This window comes from Sciurus carolinensis, chromosome 2, assembly GCF_902686445.1.
Source record: "Sciurus carolinensis chromosome 2, mSciCar1.2, whole genome shotgun sequence".
NCBI lineage: Eukaryota > Metazoa > Chordata > Mammalia > Rodentia > Sciuridae > Sciurus > Sciurus carolinensis.
In genome coordinates this window covers 188,004,901-188,027,029 of record NC_062214.1, presented here as the reverse complement: position 1 = coordinate 188,027,029, position 22,129 = coordinate 188,004,901, and the positions used below count along the sequence as shown (strand labels likewise).

The window sequence follows — 22,129 nt, the reverse complement described above, 5'->3', positions numbered from 1 at the left end:
TCTCTGAACTTTGAATAAACTTGTTTAAAATTAAAAGTATATGTTATTTGGAGAAATGTGTTTCAGTTGGTGTTTTCATTGCTGTGACCCAAACACCCAACCAGAACAACTTAGAGGAAGTATCAAAGGTCTCAGCCCATGGTTGGTAGACTCCAGTGGGCCCAAAGTGAGGCAGCACATCATGGGGGAAGGATGTGATGGAAGGAATCTGCTCCCCTCAGGGCATTCAGGAATCAAAGGAGGGATGGGAATCAGAGGAAGGAGAGAGGTGCATCCTTCCAGGGAACCTTCCCCCCAGTGATCCACCTCCTCTAGCCATGACCCGCTTATCCACAGCTACCACCAGCTAAGCCATTCAAACTAGGATGGACTGATCATGTCACAGCTCTAATAATCTAATCAATTCACCTCTGAATATTTCTGCATTGATAGCTTAGGGGGATACCTCATATCCAAACCATAATAGCAACTTAGAAAAAGCAGGCAGTTGTGTCAAGTTTGAAATAAGATTCTAAAACTTGAAAATTATTTTCATGGTTTTCTTATAATATCTCTGTATTTGTTGAAGGATATTGTTTAGGTTTGCTGGTTTATGTTTTGTCAGCTACACAAATTCTTCTTCATAGGTTCAAGGAAAGGACCCTTCAGTGGACATCACTCAGGACCTTGTAGATGAATCTGAAGAGGAGCGATTTGATGATATGTCATCGCCAGGTTTAGAATTGCCATCTTGTGAATTAAGTCGCCTCGAGGAAATTGCAGAACTTGTGGCATCATCTTTACCTTCCCCCCTCCGCCGTGAGAAACTTGCACTAGCACTGGAAAATGAGGGTTATATTAAGAAGCTCTTAGAGCTTTTTCATGTATGTGAGGATTTGGAAAATATTGAAGGACTGCACCACTTGTATGAAATTATCAAAGGCATCTTCCTCTTGAATCGAACTGCTCTTTTTGAGGTTATGTTCTCTGAGGAATGTATAATGGACGTCATTGGATGTTTAGAATACGATCCTGCTTTATCACAACCACGTAAACACAGGGAATTTCTAACCAAAACAGCCAAATTTAAAGAAGTGATTCCCATATCAGATCCTGAGCTGAAACAAAAAATTCATCAGACATACAGAGTTCAGTATATACAAGATATGGTTCTCCCTACCCCTTCGGTCTTTGAAGAAAATATGTTATCAACACTTCACTCCTTTATCTTTTTCAATAAGGTAGAAATTGTTGGTATGTTACAGGTAAGTTAGATAATTTTCCTTCTACTTAAAGGTATCTGCTTGATTAATACCATTTAAACTGATAGTTGCCTTAAGCAAAAATTACTTCGATCTTTTTAAAGCCTTAAATTGAGTTTGATTTTGTTAAAGTCTAAAGGTAAGTATTTTGATGATACTGTAAGAGATTTTGGTAAATAATAATACTCTTGAGACCAGAGGTGGTGGTTTAGGTAGGGAAGGTAAGTGATAAAGTAGTCTAGCTTGGGGCTAGGGGTTTAGCTCAGTGGTAGGTTGCTTGCTTAGCATGCCTGAAGCTGTGAGTTTACATCACCCCTGTTTCCCACCCCCCATCAATAAAGGGTGTGGGGGACCTAGTTTGAAGAAATTACAGGGAAGCTGGCCTTACTGGCACATGCCTGTCATCCCAGCTACTCTGGAGGCTGAGGACAGTTGAGCATTCCTAATCTAAAATTAAAAATCCGAAATGCTCCTAAGTCTAAAACTTTTGACATATCAGCATCAAAAAGTTTTGAATTTCAGATTTTCAGATTAAGGGTGCTCAAGCTGCAACTTTTTTCCTAGAACTAGAAATAATTCCATTTCATATTGACCAGTTTAACATGTTTTCCATTGATTTCAGACATGTGAACATATAATGTGGACAGTACAATCTGTTAAGTATAATAGTAATCCTCTGTGGAGAATATTGTAGTAGATAACAATGGAGTTAGGATTCTGGTACCAGTTTCCATTTTAGATTTGTTCTTTAATGAATGAGGTGCTAGTTTTTGCTGGCTAGCAGAACCACATTCTCTAGTTCAATTTTGGCTCCTAATATCTGCAGATAATCCTGAGTTCTATTCATCTTTTTGGGTATGTGTGTTTCTGTTTTTGTTTTGAAGGGATCTGTCACTTCTCTGTTCTTGGTCTTCATATGGGTAAAATACTAGTTTTAATCATTAAGTGCAAATAATTTCAAGTTGTTCAGTCTTTGCTTCCCTACGATATGCAGTATTCTCTAAAATACTGGCTGCCAATGTTACTGATCTGTTTTTCTTAATGCTAGGCCCTTGTTTCTTAATGCTAGGCAAGCATTGTGCCACTGAACTACACCCTTAGCTCAGGCAAGAGCTTTCCTTTCCTTTCCTTTTCCTTTCCTATACCAGGATTTGAACCCAGGAGGACTTAGTCACATCCTGAGCCCTTTTTTTTTTTTTTAAGACAGTCTCACTAAGTTGCTTAGAACCTTGCCAAGTCACTGAGGCTGGCTTTGAATTTGCAGTCCTGCCTCAGCCTCCCAAGCCATGGGGTTTGTAGGCACACACTTCTGCTCCTAGCACAAGAGGATGTTTGAGGAGCAGTTTGAAGCAGGTACCTGCCACCCTTTTGTGAGCACACACAGTCACACCTCATCTTATGATTGACTATTTCCTCTCGTACATTTAGTCATTCTTATGCTATTTGGGGTGTGTTTTGAAATTAGATGCCATTTCACAACAAACATGACCCAAAAAAACACATTATGAGGCATGAACTGTTTGTATTTTTTTTTTTAGAAAAAGTAAAAGTAGGAATGACCAACTAGTGTAGTGTATAAACATGTTTCCTGAGTACCTACAGTAGTGAATATGAAGCTTCTAATGTAGTAGGAAGTTGCGTGTGTGTGTGTGTGTGTGTGTGTGTGTGTTTAAACTTTGGCATATACAGGGCTGGAGTGTTATTGAGTTATGTGTAGGATTAAAGTGTTTTTTCTAAATCTTGATGAAAAATAGTGCACAGGAAAATTTGATAGTTCACCAGGGAGGCTCTACGACCTTATCAATTGATTAGACTTGGGTAATCTTTGTTTCAATTATAAAATAAGGACATAAGGTAACATCCAAAGTTCTTTGCAAGTTCTATACTTCTCTAACTTAGTTACCTAGATAAATATCCTTTGTGGGTATTCTTTGAGTCCTTTTCTAAAGTAATTTAACATATATTAAATTACTGTGTGTAGGTAATGCATACTTTTGAATATTAGATGTTTGTTTAAAAGCTCTGAATTTAGCTTTTTAAATATTGAATCACTTTCTGTATCTGTAAAACCTCAAGAAAACTTTTATCTTCATCCTCATTTGAGAGGTTGTGGAACCTTAACTTCTAAGGTCAGTTAGTAAGAACCTGTATAAATGAGGGGTTAGCAGACTGTGGCCATGCTTTGTGTTTTGTAAATAGAGTTTTATTGGAACACAGGTTTACTCGTTCATTTACATATTGTCTTACTGTTTCTGTACTACAACAGAATTGTTGGTGTAAAAACTTAGGAGACTGAGCAGCCTGGATTACTTAGTGAGACCCCGCCTCAAAATTTTAAAAGCTGGATGCTGGGGTTGTAACTCAGTGTTGCGTACCCCTGGGTTCAGTCCCCAGTGGGGGAATAGGAGAGAATGTCCACAGAGCCTAAAGTAGATAGTCTCTGACCCTTAAATAGATTTAGGGAACAGAGCCTTGCCAAAATATAAGAATAATCTTTCTGATAAGAACCTCCAGTTTATCTTTCTAATAATTTGTTTTTTCTTCCTTACTTTTGAAGAACAGTATTGCTTTTACCAGTTATTAAAATATGTATCTTCCATATATCTTACAGCATACTGAAATTTTTGTATACTCTTATTATCTCTAATATAATTAATTTTTTCTCTTATTTCACAGGAAGATGAAAAATTTCTGACAGATTTGTTTGCACAACTAACAGATGAAGCAACAGATGAGGAAAAAAGACAGGAGTTGGTAAGAAATTAGATATTTAAAAAGGCATAAAATAGAACAATAAACCTTTTTTTATATTCACTTACCCTTTGTCCTGATTTCAGGTTAACTTTTTAAAAGAATTTTGTGCGTTTTCCCAAACGCTACAACCTCAAAACAGAGATGCTTTTTTCAAGACTTTGTCAAACATGGGCATATTACCAGCTTTAGAAGTCATCCTCGTAAGTTTGTTTCTCCTCATTTTAAATGACCATTATTTTTTTAAACCACAAAAGCCATGTTATGTAACACACAAGTATTTTAGTATAGCCAGTGTTAGAGGCTGGAGCTATATAGCTCAGTGATAGAATGCCTACCTAATATGAGTGAGGCAAAAGTGTATGTGTGCGTGCGCGCGTGCACACACACACACACACACAAATAGATGTTCCAGTATTTAATATTAGCTGCATATTACATAAAGAAATAAATTCTAGTCTGAAATTCTCACACTGTATTGAAAGAAAGCTCATGTAAAGTCATTTTCCATAGCTTTAGTAATGATTTCTTAACTTTGCTGTCACTAGGTGAAATGTTGAAATGGGCAAATATGAGTGGGTGATTTAGAAGGTATGATTTATCCATAGAACAAGAGGTTTTACGTGCAACAGAATTTGACCTTTTTTTTTTTTTATTGCACTGTTTTGTTATAATTTGTTTTGTTAGGTTTTAGATATTTACATAATGATAAGTTTCATGTTTTTATAATTTTAGTAGAATAAGTTTTTCCTCTGTAGGGCATGGATGATACACAGGTGCGAAGTGCTGCTACTGATATATTCTCATACTTGGTTGAATATAATCCATCCATGGTACGAGAGTTTGTCATGCAGGAGGCACAACAGAATGATGATGTAAGTAAGAAGTTAACAGAGCAAAAAATAACCAGCAAGGTAAATATTATTTGCGCTAATAGTAAGTATTTGTACATTAGGAGGCTATAGCTGTGTTTATTACCATTTTTACAAGTTAAATTATTGCTCTTTGGGGGGAAATATAGTTGTAATATCAGATGGCTTTATTCTTTCCCTAAATTAGCTCCTATCCTAGTTTATAAATTTTATTGTCTTTCAACCATTTGTTTGTTAAAGTTTCTTTAAAATTTTTGGACAATGAGGTTTTTTTTTTTTTTCTTTAAATTCTGAAGTTAACTTCTATATTATTTTATTTAAATCATTTAATCAGTTAATTATTTTTCTATAGGAAGAATTATGAGTAACCCCTAGGAAACATTAACTGCTAGGGGTAGATTCTGAGAATCATTAAGAACAGACAAAACACAGTCCTTTGAAAAGTATTTAGGGATGGGCTGGGATTGTGGCTCAGCGGTAGAGCACTTGCCTTGCATGTGTGAGGCACTGGGTTTGATTCTCAGCACCTCATACTGATAAATAAAGGTTCATCAAAAACTAATGAAAATATTTTTTTAAAAAAAGTATTTAGGGAACTATTTTTTTACTGCCTAATCAAACAACAAGCTGTGTCTTGTTCAGAAACTCACACAAACTAGGATTTGTGAGAAATTACAGTAGATAACCACCAATTTTTAAATAGCTGAGAGAGTATATTCTGGTAATTTGAAGGGCACTTACAGATTTTATGGTTCATCATGTTTGTGGGAGCCATAAATGTGTGTGCTCTTTTTGATTTTCAGATAACTGGTGATTCTGATTTTTCCTCCTTACCCCCTAAAATTTTGTAGATAGCTCTTTCCTTAAGAATAGACTAAGCTGAACTGAGCGTGATGGCACACACCTTGGGAGACTGAGACAGGAGGATCCCAAGTTCAAGGCCAGCCTCAGCAATTTAGCAAGACCCTAAGCAGCTTAGTGAAATAATAAAAATAAAAAGCACCTTGGGTTTGGTCCCTGGTACCAGAAAAAAAGAATAGACTAAGCTGGTCTGTCCTCCTTGCCTTCTTGAAGGAGGGAAGAAGATGCCATCCCCTTAAAAAGTAAATCTCTGCATAATTCTAGCCTGTTGTGTTTCTTAAAATATGAGAAGATAGCCCTTGTTACCATTTGAAAAGATCCTGCTTAATGTGTATAGTGTCAAAATGAAGTGGAATGCCTAGTAACATCTATATTTAAGGTTTATTTTTAAATTGTACCAGGGTAGGTACAGAAAAATACCAGTTTGAAGTATTGAATGTTAAGTCTCATTTTTCTTTTATGAAATAGTCCTGAGAATGAGTATGTCTGTATAATTAAAAATGGGGGCTCTTCTTATTGACCATGTAATCTGCCAGTTGAATACGCATTGTAATACTTCACTCCCATGCACTACACCTCTTGCTTTTTTTTCTTCTTTGTCTTCAGGACTGGGGATTGAAACCAGGAGTACTTTACCACTTACCTACACCCCCAGCCCTTTATTTTTTGTAGACAGAGTCTCACTAGGTTTTCCATGCTAGCCTCAAACCTTGTCAGTCCTTCTGCATCCGCTTCCCAAGTAGCTGGGATTATAAACATGTGCCACCATGCCTATTTGGTTTCGATGATCATTTCCATATATTGTCTGTGTTTCTCTGTCCTCGTTCACCCTACTATTGCATATATAGGCAGGAGTAGGGAATTTTCTCACTGAATGCCTCTCAAATTTATTTACTCCATGGCCAGGATTACCAGTCAAAATAGGGCCTCAGGAAAGCCAGCAGTCTTATTTTGTTTGACATTTGCAATCTGTATAATCCACTTGTTGTTTTGTGTACAGTTATTACTCTTAATTTCATTTCCCTCAATTTCAGGCATTTGGGTGCTACCTATTTTCTTACATTTATTTTAAAAGGAAACTTTTTAAAAAGAGGTATCATTTACCAAAAATAGAAAATCTATATTAAAATAAATGTAGTAAAAGTAGAATGATATCATCAATTCTACCTAAGTATTTCCATTGTTAAAGTTATGAATATAAATCTCATGAGTTTGGTGCAGAAGGTGGTAGAGAGGCATACAGATCTACTGACACCAAACTGAAACTTTGTTTTTGCTTGAATCAGAGTTACTTAAAGATAATAGAAAAAGACAAACTTTCTTTTCATTACATTCAATGTTTCTTCATCACACTTTGGGGAAGCACTGTAGTATATCCTAGTAAAGAAGTGAGGTAGTTGCTGCATTTTGTTTGCATTAGCATGATAGCTAGAACTCACTAATGCTGTAGTGTCTTAGTATGTGCTTTTTCTATTCTCTCTTGTAATAAGTGATCCTTATGTGTATTTTTCTCATCAGGATATTTTGCTCATCAACCTCATTATAGAACATATGATTTGTGACACAGATCCGGAACTCGGAGGAGCAGTCCAACTTATGGGCCTGCTTCGAACTTTAGTTGACCCAGAGAACATGCTAGCCACTGCCAATGTAAGCCATGGGCATTTTTACTCTTTTTCATAGCTAGCATTTTGTTTATTGCTGGTAGGAATCAGTGCAGTTAAAGTTCATGAAAGTGTTTTTGATTCCTTAGAAAACAGAAAAGACTGAATTTCTGGGTTTCTTCTACAAGCACTGTATGCATGTTCTCACTGCTCCCTTACTAGCAAATACAACAGAAGACAAGCCTAGTAAAGGTAAGATAATGCAGGTTGGTGGTTACAAAGTTAGTGTTAAGTAACAGTCTTTATTTTGAGATAGTGGAAGAGGAACGAAAGCAAGAGCAGCAGGCACATCTCAGAAGAAAAATAATAGCCTTTAAAGTTCAAACCATTATGTTAACAGAGGTCTAATAATGTATTTTCAAAAGAGATGTTCAAGAAAATTGTTTTAAGAGTACTATAAAAATATAACAAGTATCTAGAAAAAGAAATAAGAGATTTGCTTTCAGAATTTTAAAATAAATTCATTAAATGATATTTGTGTTTAATTTGCATTGGCACAGGTGAAATATGAAGAAGGAAATAGCTATGAACAATCTGTTATTTATTCTTTTACATTTATTTCTTAGGGCTTTAGCTTACATGTGTATATGTTTAAAAGTAGTCTCAGGGTCTTCACTGAAAAAACACAACCCAGGGAAAAATACATGTAAAATTTGCTTTTTTGTATGACTCTAGATTCAGGTCTTGGAAATGAGAATATTCATTTTTCCTATTTTATTCATACTGGGTAAAACTTGAGGCCTCTTTCCAAACTCATACACTCAGTTCATCCAGCATTTATTAAAACCTTATGTTGAAGGCACTTTGCTAATATCTATGGGGCTAAACAGGAGGAATGAAAACAGTGAGTAAAATGTTCTCAGAGGCTTCCCACTTGGTGAGTAATAAAGATAAGCCGATGATTACAAGTCATTGTGGATGTACTATATGTAGGAAAGAAAGCACAAAGCACACTGAAATATTGGGAGCAAGAAAGAATGATTACTCCAAAGATGAGAGGGTATCTAACAGAGCCTCCTATGCTATGTATGCATCTTTGAGGGGGGGGGCGTGTGTGTAAATAAAATTGTATTTTGTTTATTTTAGATGATTTTCAAACTGCACAGTTGTTGGCACTTGTATTGGAATTGTTAACGTTTTGTGTGGAGCACCATACCTACCACATAAAGAACTACATCATCAACAAAGACATCCTCCGCAGAGTGCTAGTGCTTATGGCCTCTAAACACGCTTTCCTGGCATTATGTAAGTGTTGCTTCTCATAGTCTTAATTTATTATCTTTGCATATTATTATGTGGACCTAAGCTCTAGACTATCTGTTTACACTGATTATATAGTTTTGCCACATTGAGCAGGTGATTCTCTTCTTTCTCATTCATATATGGCAAATGGTTTAGAGTACACATTACATTAAAATTATACCGATCTGTATTAAAACAGTCTCTTTGATCATTTTACCTCAGGTATTTTAGAGCCTGAGTGATAAACTACAGCTTTTGGCCAAATCTAGCCCATGGCCTGTTTTTGTACAGCCTGTGAACTAAAAAATGACTTTGACAGTTCTAAAGAGTGGTTAGAAAAAGAAAATAAATATGCCACAGAGGCCATATGTAGCCCACAGTGCCTGACGTATGTACCATCTGACCTTCACTAAAACGTTTGCAGATGCTTTCAGCACAACAGATAGTGTGTCCTTTCCTGCCTATGCTGGAGCTAAGGGTTCTGCACAGAGCTACACCCTGTCCTAAACAACAGAGAGTCTTTTAACAAGATTATTCTTATTATGTTATTTGACCCTAGTTTGTTGCAGTAAAACATTTCTGAATTGGAAACAGGTTGGTCCAGAGTGTTCTTGTCATGAAGCAGCCATATTTCTTAGGTAATGAGTTTCCATTTTAAACTGTTCTTATAGAAGTGGGCAGACCAAGTTTAGGGGGTTCCTGGAAGCTCAGTAAAAGATTCCTGCTGGTAACTAACTTTTGCCTTTTAGTTTTTGAAGGTAAGTTGGAGTGTTTTGTGTGTGTGTGTGTGTATATATATAGTATCATTTAAAAGTTCCTTAAAAATTCTATCAGGGTGACAGTTGTTATTTTTATTGACTTAAAATTTTCACATTAGTCTGCATGTACTGAAAATACATGTGGTCAGAGCATATTTTCTTTGTTCAAGTTGTGACTGTTAGGTTCAATTATTTTCTACTAAATATTCAGGATCTTTAAAATTACTTTAGTGATCTTTTTCAGTCAGAAGTAATGAGTAGCATCTGTGACATTAACTTAAGGTTTTTTCTTCTTCTTTTGTTTTTGTTTTTGTTTATAAGGGGGGTACTTAACCAATGAGCCACAATCCCAGCCCTTTTTTATATTTTATCTAGAGACAAGGTCTCACTGAGTTGCTTATCAGGGCCTCACTAAGTTTCTGAGACTGGCTTCAAACTCAAAATCCTCATGCCTCCACCTCACACACCACGGGTATTACAGGCATTGCCTCCATGCTGCCTTGATTTAGACTTTCTAAGTACAGCAAAAATAAAGTCATTATTTCTGTTCTGCCTTACTATTGCTTATATCTGTGAGCTCAGCACATATGGAATCAGACTAATTTTCCCAATACCCTTGTTAATAGAAAAAGGAGAGCACCAAGGTTAAAGAGACTCATAACTGAATTGTTCTTTGTGTCAACAGATAAGAGGGTTTTATTCGGGTGTGGGAAAGGGAGTTTGAACAGATGGGACAGAATGGAAAACATGAATAAATGAGTAAGTTTAAGTAGTTGTATTTCAACAAATATATTAAATACCTATGGCTATATTTCATTGATTCTAAGATGTATATTTTTACACAGTTGTCTGTGAATCAAGGTGAGTCTTAAAATTAATGACATGGCGATTATAATTGGTAGTTCTCTTTGTTTCCTTAGCTTTGGGGAAAAAAAGTTTTTTGCAATCAGTGGCATCTTGGATTTGATTAAATACTGTATTTACACACCTGGTACAAATAAAAGGAAGATAATTTAAGTACTGGACTAAGCTGTCAATGTAATGTATTCATTAGGAGAAAGTCCTGTGAAAATCAAAATACCACGTAATAAGCACTATATTGAGGTGCCTTTGGAAAGCTTGAATAATAATTGAAAATAAGTGCAAACAGTTTATTTGAAATTAGTGAAACAGATCAGAAGATTTCACAAAGGAGGTGACTTGCATTTCCCTTGGCCGTGAGAGTGTGTGGCATTCTTGGTTGAATACATAGTTAAGATGTTAAATGTAGAAGTATGTTGTATTGTTGCCATAGGCAGGACGTGCAGGTCCCCTGGAGAGTGGCAGCACATGCAGCTGAAAAGAAAGGCCTTTTAAAAGTTCCATCTTGTTATTTTGCTTGCATTTTTGTAAAGGAGACTTCTCATAATGTGTTGATCTTTGGAGAGAATCATTACAAGTAAATGAATGTTTATATTGTTGGAAACTATGTGACAAAAATCTCATGTTCAGTTGCTGTTGATATTTGATAAACTGAGTCAGGTTATCATTAAACCTAATTTTTCCTCAAATGACTTCTCAGTGAACCTTTTCCCAGGGTTGAGAATATGAATTTCTTCTTAGGAAGACACCAGTGCTTAGGAACAGCCCTTGGGAAGAACTGGGTTTATGGTCTTTTTACCAAAGATTTCTTAAGAACTAAATATAAATTTGGGGAAATAATTGCTTCTGATAAAATATACATTGACATAAACATTAGGTACAGTATTTTTTAAGGGAGAATTTTATAAATACTTAAGTTTACACATATCTAAGTATAATACATATTAAGCAGTTTAATGTTCACAGTTTAGGGACTTCAGGAACTTTTTTATCTGTTGCTTCTCAATTAGTATTCTTTGTCATTTAAATCAACTAAGCAAGTACATAAGTGAGACCAGCAGTTTTTCTAAACTCAGTCTTTATAGACTAGATACTGACTCCCTTGGTCTATTTCCTTGGCCTTTTCAAGACTCTTGGATCTTACATTATAACCCTGAAGCTCATAATTTATGTTGTCTGACTTTTTTGTTGTTTCCATTTAAAATATGAAAATGTACAAGGAATGAAATTTTTAACAGCTTTTGGTTATAGAGGCTATTATTAGTTACATATGAGGTAAAAAGTCTCAAATACGAAATCTCACCTTGTGTAAGATAAAGACAATTGTCTTAAGAGATGATTGAAACTGAGCATATTGAGTAGAAGAGGTTCCTGGCAGATGTGAGTGGAAGCAGAGTGAGTGCACTTGATACTTAAAATGCTGTCTATGTTATGTCAACTTGGCTTACCCCCAAAACTTCATCTCCTTTGTCTCCTTTGAGTGACTTGACTTCATAGAACTCGCTCGATTCTTTTTTTTTTTTTTTTTTTTTTTTTTTTTTTTTTTTTTTTTTTTAGGAACCATACTAGGGATTGAACCCAGGGGTGCTCTACCACTTAGCTATATTCCCAACCCTTTTTAATTTTTATTTTGAGACAGAATCTTGCTAAATTTCACAGGCTGGCCTTGAACTTGGGATCCTCCTTCCTCAGCATCCTGAGTCACTGGGATTACAGGCATGCAACACTGTCTGACCTTTTCACTAATAACATTTTAAAAGGAACTTTTTATTCAATATCATAGAATAGTGGTTGGATATTTTTTAATATAGATTTCCTCTGGGGGATGGCTTTGATTGGACAGTTACTGATTTAAGTGAGGGCAAATGGAAATGAGGACCAAAACAAAAAGACCACCAGACCCACCTTGTATCCACACCTATAATATCTGGATAGAAGTGCTTAAAGAGTGTCCGCATGCCCTGGTCCTAGTGAATTCCAGGAAGGGAGGAGTTTCTTTTCACCCATGTAGGAACTGCATGCAGACCAGAGGTGTCAGTGAGTGTGTGTTTTGGTAGGACACAAGTCTCCACAAAGCCTGTGAAGTTGGAGTACCAATACTTAGGATAATAGCTCTTGCCTTCATTACTAAAAGCTTAAAATTTGGCCAATTAGCATGAGCTCTAAGTATTGATTTTTATTATCAAAAGTGGAACTGCCTCACTAAGTTCCCCTTATTGGTTAACATTTAGAAAAAGAAAAAAGAAAAAAAAATAAAAACCTGAAGTCCCTATTTTGGAAAATAAACCCTTGTTAAGTTTGACTTATCACACAGAAAGATGCCTCTTATTGTTTAAAAATGTTTTCACCTTGCTTATGTTTTAAAAAATATTTAGTAGTTTAAAAAATAAAATGCAGTTATTCTATAAACTATTTGAAACTCCCTGCCCAGAGTGTTTCTTTAGAAAGATACACTCTTAAGTTGAAATGTTAAGGCAGTTTATAATCAACTGTACCTAATTGGGCATTCACTTGTGGACCTCTTTTCTGCCAACTAAAGAAAAATTGAGCTGCTTTACTCCTCTGCCTTCCCACCCAGAAACCGTGTCAGCATGGTTGCCTGGCTACCTGCTCATGAAGGACTTGATTAATAACAAATTGGCAATTTAACGAGCCACTTCCATGATCTCCAAAGAAACCAAAATACAAACACAATATTTAATCTTGCCAACCGAAGACGATGTGACTGCATGAAGTGAGTATGCTTTTTTGAACTGTTTACAATAACCGGGGCATTAACTTACTGATAACTCCACATAGGTAAAGAGGGCTTTGTTGAAGTCTAGCTGTCTGAGTATATTTGGATCTTGACGAATGGCGACCTAAGTAACTCCCCATACCTCAAGATGCAAATATACCTTTTCATCTGTAAGTTAAAGCCTACTTAATTGTAAAAAGGAAAACTAGGAAAAAAAAAAAAGTTAAAAAGCATACTCGCTGCAATAAGCCTAGAGGACCACATTTTAAACATCCTCTAAATTTATTTCTAAACTATGGGAAGGCAAATTCTGGGTCATGCAGATTTTTGTGGGTTTATAGCCATTCTACAACCACATCCACAACTAAACCAATGTAAATTCATGAACTTGATGCAAAATAATAAAAGAGTGTCCAAAGTTATTGAAGATCAAATTATCATACAGTGGATTGCCCTAATAAAACAATTGTTTTTCTGTTGTCTTAAAATTTTATATAAAAGGATGTCTTGAGAACTTTTTAATCCTAAGTATATGGTAGGTTAAATCGTTTGTCTTAGCTGTTATTTCAGATGTAAATTACATTTTGGTCATTAGTAACAGGTTTATTTCCAGAATTTTTCTGGCTTTCCAAGACTTGTGTTCTATGATGACATACACTACTTTTAGAATACATTTTCCTATAACACCTTTAAAAAATCCTTATCTTTAGGTTCACGTTTCTGGAAGCGCTAACATATCAGTGTGCACGAAGAATTACTGATATTTGTTAAGCAGGTTTTGTTGTGTTGTTTTGGTAAGTCTTAAATATGGAAGTGTAGTATGTGATTTAAACAGTAATACCTCTGTGTTTCAGGTGCCCTTCGTTTTAAGAGAAAGATTATTGGATTAAAAGATGAGTTTTATAACCGCTACATAATGAAAAGTTTTTTGTTTGAACCTGTAGTCAAAGCATTTCTCAACAATGGATCCCGCTACAATCTGATGAATTCTGCCATAATAGAAATGTTTGAATTTATTAGAGTGGTAGGTTTTGTATTTTTTATCAGCATTTTGGTTTTAATTGTATGAGAAAATTGAATATGCATTACTAATATTTTGGTTTGAGATTATCATTATTATACTTGGAAGGAAGTTTTAAAAAGAAAAGCCAATGGAAGAGTCACTTCAAACCAGTAAAATCTAATGTTATCTCTTGGCAGTTATGGGATGGTTGGAAACTGTTATAGCAGAGTCATGATGATCATTTAAGAAAACAAATAAGCATTCAAATGTTTTATTGACTTTCATATGTATTTGAAGGACAATATCATAGCAAAGTTCTTGATTTTTAATCTAGTGATGCTCAGAATATCAGTGTGCAGAATTATCTGTGCCATGTTCTTAGAATGTTCAAACCGTAAAACTTATCATTTTAACTATTTTTAAATGTATAATGTGTTGGCATTAAGAATTAAGTACAGGACTGGGGACATAGCTCATTTGGCAGAGTGCTTGTCTCACATGCATAAGACCCTGGATTCAATCCCCAGCACCACAAAAAAAAAAAAAATTAATTAATTACATTTGGACTGGGGCTGCAGCTCAATGACAGAGTGCTTAGCACATGTGAGGCCCTGGGTTCAATCCTCAGCACCACATGAAAATAAATAGGATAAAGATATTGTGAAAAAAATTATTTTTAAAAAAAGGGATTAAAGTACATTCATGTTATCCTACAACCATCACCACCAGTCATCCAGAACTTTTCTGTGGTATGTTTTTAAAATACACCTGCTGTGGTCTGAGGGTACAACTCAATGTGGAGTGCTCACCTAGCATGCACCAGGTCCCTGGGTTCTATCCCCAGCACAAAAAAAGTCATAGTAGAGTACATATTCCCAGACTTAACAGCATCAAAAGTATCTCAGGTGGGACCCGGGCATGTGATTTGGAAAGACTCATGGATAATTCTGAGGCAAAATAAGAACCAGGGACTGCTGAAGTAGCCGGGATACATTATTCCCATTTTCATTGATTATCTCTAGGGTTGTGTAATAATTTATGAATTAAACTCTTGTTGAGTTTTATGAATTTACTACAGTAAAACCTCATCTTGGTAAAAGATATTTTCCTATCATTTATTTCATTATAATTCTTTTCTGTAGGAAGATATAAAATCATTAACTGCTCATGTAATTGAAAATTATTGGAAAGCACTGGAAGATGTAGATTATGTACAGACATTTAAAGGATTAAAACTGAGATTTGAACAACAAAGAGAAAGGCAAGACAACCCTAAACTTGACAGGTAAAGCACCATATATTTTTACCTTCTCTTTATTCATGAATAAGTTGTGTGGCAGTGGCTTTTGTTTATTTGATCTTATTTTGCTGAAGGCATAGGTAGTTACTAGTGTGATTCAAAAACACCAACACACACTAATGGGGCAGTAAGGCTTCAGGTGCTCAAAATTAAATCAAAATATTATTTGCTTTAAATTACAAATTATTTTTAATTACATTTTTTTCTAAGTCCCTACATTCATATTTTTAGCTTATTTTATAACCTTTAAATTATTACTTGTCAAGTTCTAATGTTAATAAGTTTAATATTCTGCAACAATGCTTTTTTTTTTTTCTCTCTCATTTTTAAATTTTATTTATTTATTTAGTGCTGGGAATTGAACTCGTGACACTTTGCCACTGAGCTACATCTCCTGCCCTTTGTATTTTTTTATTTTGAGACCAGGTCTTGCTAAGTTGCTGAGTCTGGCCTTGAATTAGGATCCTCCTCCCTCAACCTCCGGGTCACTGGGATTAAATGCATGTACCCAGCTTGCAACAGTGAAGTTTTGATAGTATGAAATTTGATGCCATTTGTTTAGACTAGATATGGTAGCTGTTTTTAATCTTAGGTTTGGTAAAGTCTGATTTTCATCAGATGCCTCCATGTCTGTTTCTCACCATTAACCTATTCGAGCTGTACCTAATTTTGAAGTACATGAAGACCATCTTAAAAAATAATAATAATAATCCTATGAGTGTATTTACTTTTTTCTCTTTATTCACAGTATGCGCTCCATTTTGAGAAATCATAGATACCGACGAGATGCCCGAACACTAGAAGATGAGGAAGAGATGTGGTTCAACACAGATGAAGACGACATAGAAGATGGAGAAGCTGTGGTGTCTCCGTCTGACAAAGCTAAAAATGATGATGACATTATGGATCCAATTAGTAAATTCATGGAAAGGAAGAAATGTATGTTGAACAAATGGGCAAGGAAAAATAAAGGCTTTCTCACTCTAGGTCTAGTCTTTATTTCTTGACAAAATAATGAGTATTATGTTTAATGTGTGATGACAGATTTTAAAGACTGTTGCTTTAGAGGGTGTAGCTGAATTCTTAGCATTGTTGTGAAGGTATAGACTTAAGTTTGCTTGATTTGAATCGAATGAATAAGGGAGGAATATATTTCAGGAATGGTGGAAATAATAAATGTGATACTAAAAACTTTTATTCCTTCTTTGTAAAACTCAATGGATAATGGTATTTAGTACTTTGGTGTTAAGTGTCATTTTTAAACTGAACTTGAGAGTTGCTTCTCAGCAAAGAAGTGAACTGGTTAATTATGTTTTAGTGTCACCTCTTATGCGGAAATAAAAACAGAATAAGTGTGACTGACAACCCTAACCATATTCTCATTTTTAGTAAAAGAAAGTGAGGAAAAGGAGGTGCTTCTGAAAACAAATCTTTCTGGACGGCAGAGCCCAAGTTTCAAGCTTTCCTTGTCCAGTGGAACAAAGACTAACCTCACCAGCCAGTCATCTGCAACAAATCTGCCTGGTTCTCCAGGATCACCTGGATCCCCAGGATCTCCAGGCTCTCCTGGATCCGTCCCTAAGAATACATCTCAGACGGCAGCTATTACTACAAAGGTACACTTTGGACTCCCAGACTCCCATTTTCCCCTTTCCTGCCTAGGCACAGTATTGAACTGGGCACAATAATTGTTGAGACTCCCTTTGGTTGCCTCTTCCAGAACCAGTTGATCATTTGTGACTTAGAAGATGAGTCCTACTACCACCTGGAGTGTGTGTGTGTGTGTGTGTGTTTGCGCGTCCGCGCACAGTACTAGAGATTGAATCCAGGGGTGCTTTATCCCGCAACCGCTTTTTTCTTTTTTTGGAGATGTAGTCTCACTAAATTACCAAGACTGACCTCTGTCTTGGCAATCCTCAGCCTCCTGAGTGGCTATTATCTATTAGAAATTTCTGAAAGTTTTCTTAAAACCAATGCAGAAGTCTGAATGTATTCTTATTTTGGTATTTTTCATGTTAGAACTATAGGTTCAGATTTGTTTGTCAAAACATTTTGAGAAGCTTTAAATTTTTAAATCATTATTTACTTGATCAGCTTTCCCATCATACCCAGGTAAAGATGGTGAGGGGAAGATAATGCAATAAAGTTCATTTAAAATTTTTAACACCAAAAAATGTAGAAAAGCCATAATCTCACAGAATCTAATCAATTCTTCTGTTTTGGTTGGGTTGATTTGTTTTGTTACCAGGGATTAAACCCAGAGATGTCTAACCACTGAACCACATCCCCATCCCTTTTTATTTAAATATTTAAATTTTGAGACAGGGTCTTGCTAAGTTGTTTAGGGCCTTGCTAAATTACTGAGGCTGATCTTGAATTTGGTGGTCTTTCTGCCTTGCCTCCTGAGCTGCTGGAATTATAGACATGTGCCACCTCACCTGGCCAGCCAGTTCTTTTGCCCAATTTTACTACCTTTTTTCTTTCAAGGTGTAAAATATGTTTATTAGACTAGGAGTTAGCAGACTGCCAGTTCAGAATCATTGATCTAAATCAGGAATATAATGCCCATCCCCAGTCTCTTCCTGCAAATGAGCAGAGCCCCCTAAGGACTGAGAAATGAATCCAAGACATTCTGAAGTGACTGGGGTGGCTATGGGCAGAGCAGGTAGTCTCCATGACCGTGTCAATAAAGTGAGCCGCACGTGGGTTCTGATGAAGGGGACCTCAAAGGAAGCCTGCTTGAAACAATGAGAAGAGGCTTTACTAACTGCAGTGGCCTGTCTGTCCTCAGTTCAAGTAGTTTACCTTTTGCGAGTTTGCATTTTGGTCCCATTTTAGACTTGATGTTTTAAAGTAAATATAATGTATTGTTAGGTCTTGAGACATTTTTAATTCAGTAATGTTTTTCTCTCCTGGGTGATTTGCTAGAATAACAAACTATTTGTTAAAATAAGTTGTCTCTTGTTTTAGAGAAAAATTATGGGAAATACAGGAAATATATAAAATAAAAATAATGAATTTCACTTGCACACAATCACACCAACCAGAAATAGCCACAGTTAATATGTTGGGGTAGGATGGATACTTTCTTCAAACAGATATTTTTAAATGTCGTGTTATGGTTTTTGTTCTTCAAATAATCCTTGTTTCTGAACAGGGAGGCCTCGTGGGTCTGGTAGATTATCCAGATGATGATGAAGATGATGAGGAGGATGAAGACAAGGAAGATACCCTACCACTGTCAAAGAAAGCAAAATTTGAGTCATAATAATGGCAACTGCCTGTGATCAGTACCTGTTGACAAACTGGGTCTCTACCCCTCCCCCCTACAAAGCCCACAACAAAGCGCAGTGGTCTCTTGTGAATGACTGACATGATCAGCCTTGCACACTTGACTTCTGCTTATCAAGTGCCAATTCAATGGAGCCGGAGGAGGGGTAACCACACTTTTAGGGGAAAGACTTAAGCCTTTGCGCTCTCCAGCTTGGACCACACATTGCCCTTTTCTCAGGGAAGGAAATGGAAACAAAAAGCCAACAGGGCGGGGGTTTTGTAAGTGGAACTCTGGATTGACTGGTCAGTTGCTACAATCAGAACATGCTTTCTTGGACCATGTTTGAAACTCAGAAGAATGGGCCTTTCTGCCATCGTTCTTCACTAGTAAGAATGCCAGCAGTTTCTTTGTATAAAGAGACCTGCCTTTAAAATCGTACATTCTGAACATTTTAGTCAAGCTACAACAGGTTTGGAAAACCTCTGTGGGGGAGGGGCAAGTATAAAGTTTCCTCTTTTTTATCTGTTCCCTTTGCCCTTCAAACTGCAGATTTTTCCCCCCCTACAGTGGGGATTTGTCCCTACTTGATTAAAGATTGAGTGGAATTCTAGATGTGGTCATTTGTGTCATAATTTTTTTTGTTTCATTTTATTTTTGACTTCTTTTTCCTCCCCCGAGTGTATGCTTAGTTGTTGAATATATATATTTGGGACCATTAAACCTTTTTTTGATGTAATATAACCTGACGTTGTGCTGGTACCTGTTTTACCATGTGTAATTTTTGTTCTACATCACAGTTCTTAATTTGTTTAGAGTTTTATGAAAGATGGTATAGTTTTTATTGACAAAAGCAAAGTAATCTTACAACTATGTGCATACAAAAGCAATACTATTTTGTGACTAAATATTTTATATTAAAATTTACATCAGCAACTGTCTTGAGATTTCAGGGAAATAGAGTGGAATTTAAAACTTCAACAGTTTTGTTAAACCTAGAGACATGAAATTAGTATTCCAAAGAGATTCTGAAATTTCATATCTTGGGGAAATGACGGTACATTAAATCAAAATTGAGGATGGATGATTTAAAAATAACATTTGACTTTTGAATAATAAAAAGAAAAGTAAAGAGTAAGAGAAATTGTATTAGTTGTATGTTTCTTTTTTCTTTTTCCTTTATTTATTTATTTATTTATTTTTTAAGTACTCCCTTTGGAATACCAGCTTAAGTTGTAAGAGGTGGTTCCTAAATAAATATCTGAGGACCATCAGATAGCACCTTGCTAAAACAGTATTGCGGGGCTGGGCGTATGTATAGCTTAGCACTTGCCGAGCATTCATGAGACCCTGGATTTATCCCAGCATCCTCTGAGGACAGCTGCCTTCTGAATAAGGAGATGCTGAAAGCCTGGCAGTCTCCAAACGGCAGGGTGTGTGAGAAGGAATAGCAAACTCAAGAAAATTGGAATCTCAGTTCTACCTGCCCTTCTTTATTTAAAATGAAGAGCATAGAAGGTATCATTTGCTTTAATTTGTTATCTGTCAAAGCACTGTGTGCTTCTAGCTTAACTTTTCTTTTGCTTATTCCTCAGTAAATAACAAATGTTGAAAGCATAATTGACAGAGAAGTTTACTTCACTAAAGTATAAAGCTACTCTAAAGTCACATATTTTGGTTGTTAACAATTAAAGTTCGTCAACTTGGGAATAAAAAGGAAAAAAAAAAGTTAAGTGAATTGTTTTCCACATTACCTAGAAAGAAAAGTTCCATATCAAGTATGGATTAATTTAAACTGACCTTTCTGACTCTTAAAACACTTGCTTTGGTACTCTGAGGATTCTTGAAGAGTGAAGTGTTCACTTGCCTCCATGAATTGTGGTCTATCAAAAATAGATACTAACTCTTGGCCTCCTCAGTTAAGAGATGCCTATAACAGTCCTAGTGGACTGTTAGATTTCCTTTGTCATTAGCGATTACATCTATGTAAACAAAAATGACACAAATGCTGTAATTAGAGAAGTGAGGTCTGAAATAGCTTGTCATCTCGAGGAGGAGTGCCATTAGCAAGAATTGCTAGGAACACTAACTTTTGTCTTCACACAGTTCCATCTGACTCAAAGACCATACCATTTTTTTTTTCTTATTTTTTTGGGGGGTGGGATTGAACCTTGCATCTCATGCTCGACCACCAAGTACACCTCCAGATCACGTGTTCATAGTCTTGTCAGTCGTGGTGGCACTCACCTATAATCCCAGCCAAGGCAGGGATCACAACTTCCCGGCCAACCTCAGCAACTTCGTGAGACCCTGTCTCAAAATAAAAAGGACTGAGATGTATCTCATTGGTAGAGCACTAAATCTAGCATATGCTGGGCTTGGGTTCAGTCCCCAGCACCGAAAGAGAAATTCCACATGTAATCATAAATACCATTTTGGTGATGGACATGAACATTGTTATTTATATATTATTTTTCACCTTAGTGATACTAGTTAGTTCTTTTTCTCATTTTGCAATGTTTAAATTGGAAGAAGAAGAAAAAAAAAAGACCTCTCAGAGTGACCAACAGTTAAAAAAGATTTGTAATTGCTGCGGGAAACACCTTTGTCCTCTCGTCCAAAAATGCTTCCCTGGCATTTTTTAGTAGGAATGATGTCTGATTTTTTTTTTTCCATACTCAATTTACCCAGAACTGCATGTAATTTTCTCTAGAATTCTAATTTGCAATTCAGTCTTAGTAAATTTGGAAATTAAAAGGCAAAGAGCAGGGAGGAATATTGCCACTGTTTTTATTCTTGACTGATTTAAGCTGTAGTCTTTGTAAAGGTTGCAAGATCAAACAGTAACAAGTTTAAGCTGGAAGGGCTAAGTGGAAAACTTGAGGTCATCAACAGATTTATAGGATTCCCTCCTCACTCCTGAAGTGCTGGAGGGCAGAACCCAGGGCCTCACACATGCTAAGCAAGCCTACCACTGCCCTACATCCCCAGCCCAGAGAGGTTTTAAAAGCATTGTCAAAAATCCCTTATCAGGGGACAAGTTAGGACCTCAGAATTTTTATATATGGATTACATTAACCTTTACTGCTGTAATACTATCTTTTTCAAGCAAGAGGATTATAGAATTTTTCATGGGATGGATTATTGTCACCTACAGAGACATGGTAAAAGGGTAGTCATCAGTATGTTTTAATTCCTGGTAATCACATTGATTTTTCTCATTGGCTTTAATATCTCCTCTTGGGTCTTCAAGTGATAAATCTGAAAGAAAACTGTAGAGATACTTTTCAGATACTAAATGTCTTAATGACTAGATCAGATGTCTGGTTTCTTAAAATAGCTCTGCTGGAAACAACTTTCTTTGACCTTTTCAATCTCCCAGATAAATTCTAAGGTGGACTTAAAGGAAATAGTGGTACTTAGACATGATGCTTAGATGTGTTTATGTTCACTTATTTAATTTCATTCTACACCTGAAACCCCACACCGCCATTCCAGACAAACTACTCTGGTGTAGGTCACATCCTCCCTGCAAATCCAGTGTCCCCTTGTTTCACATTATTTGACA

The 22,129-nt window shown here is 36.0% G+C and overlaps 1 protein-coding gene across 2 annotated transcripts in view; it reads left to right on the top strand.

Moving 5' to 3' along the window:
* The window catches only part of Ppp4r3a (protein phosphatase 4 regulatory subunit 3A), a 42,424-nt gene extending 23,250 nt beyond the window's left edge, over positions 1-19,174 (top strand). Inside the window, exons 4-15 of one of the 2 annotated variants that reach the window (XM_047538582.1) lie at positions 627-1,244; positions 3,918-3,995; positions 4,079-4,195; positions 4,751-4,906; positions 7,244-7,375; positions 7,479-7,581; positions 8,476-8,634; positions 13,842-14,011; positions 15,133-15,275; positions 16,039-16,229; positions 16,680-16,906; positions 18,448-19,174. In XM_047538582.1, the coding sequence (XP_047394538.1) occupies positions 627-1,244; positions 3,918-3,995; positions 4,079-4,195; positions 4,751-4,906; positions 7,244-7,375; positions 7,479-7,581; positions 8,476-8,634; positions 13,842-14,011; positions 15,133-15,275; positions 16,039-16,229; positions 16,680-16,906; positions 18,448-18,558 (2,205 nt within the window). In that variant the 3' untranslated portion in view covers positions 18,559-19,174. The remainder of the gene's footprint in view (positions 1-626; positions 1,245-3,917; positions 3,996-4,078; positions 4,196-4,750; positions 4,907-7,243; positions 7,376-7,478; positions 7,582-8,475; positions 8,635-13,841; positions 14,012-15,132; positions 15,276-16,038; positions 16,230-16,679; positions 16,907-18,447) is intronic. The other variant, XM_047538583.1, reaches the window with a different exon arrangement.
* Positions 19,175-22,129: the final 2,955 nt, after the last annotated feature.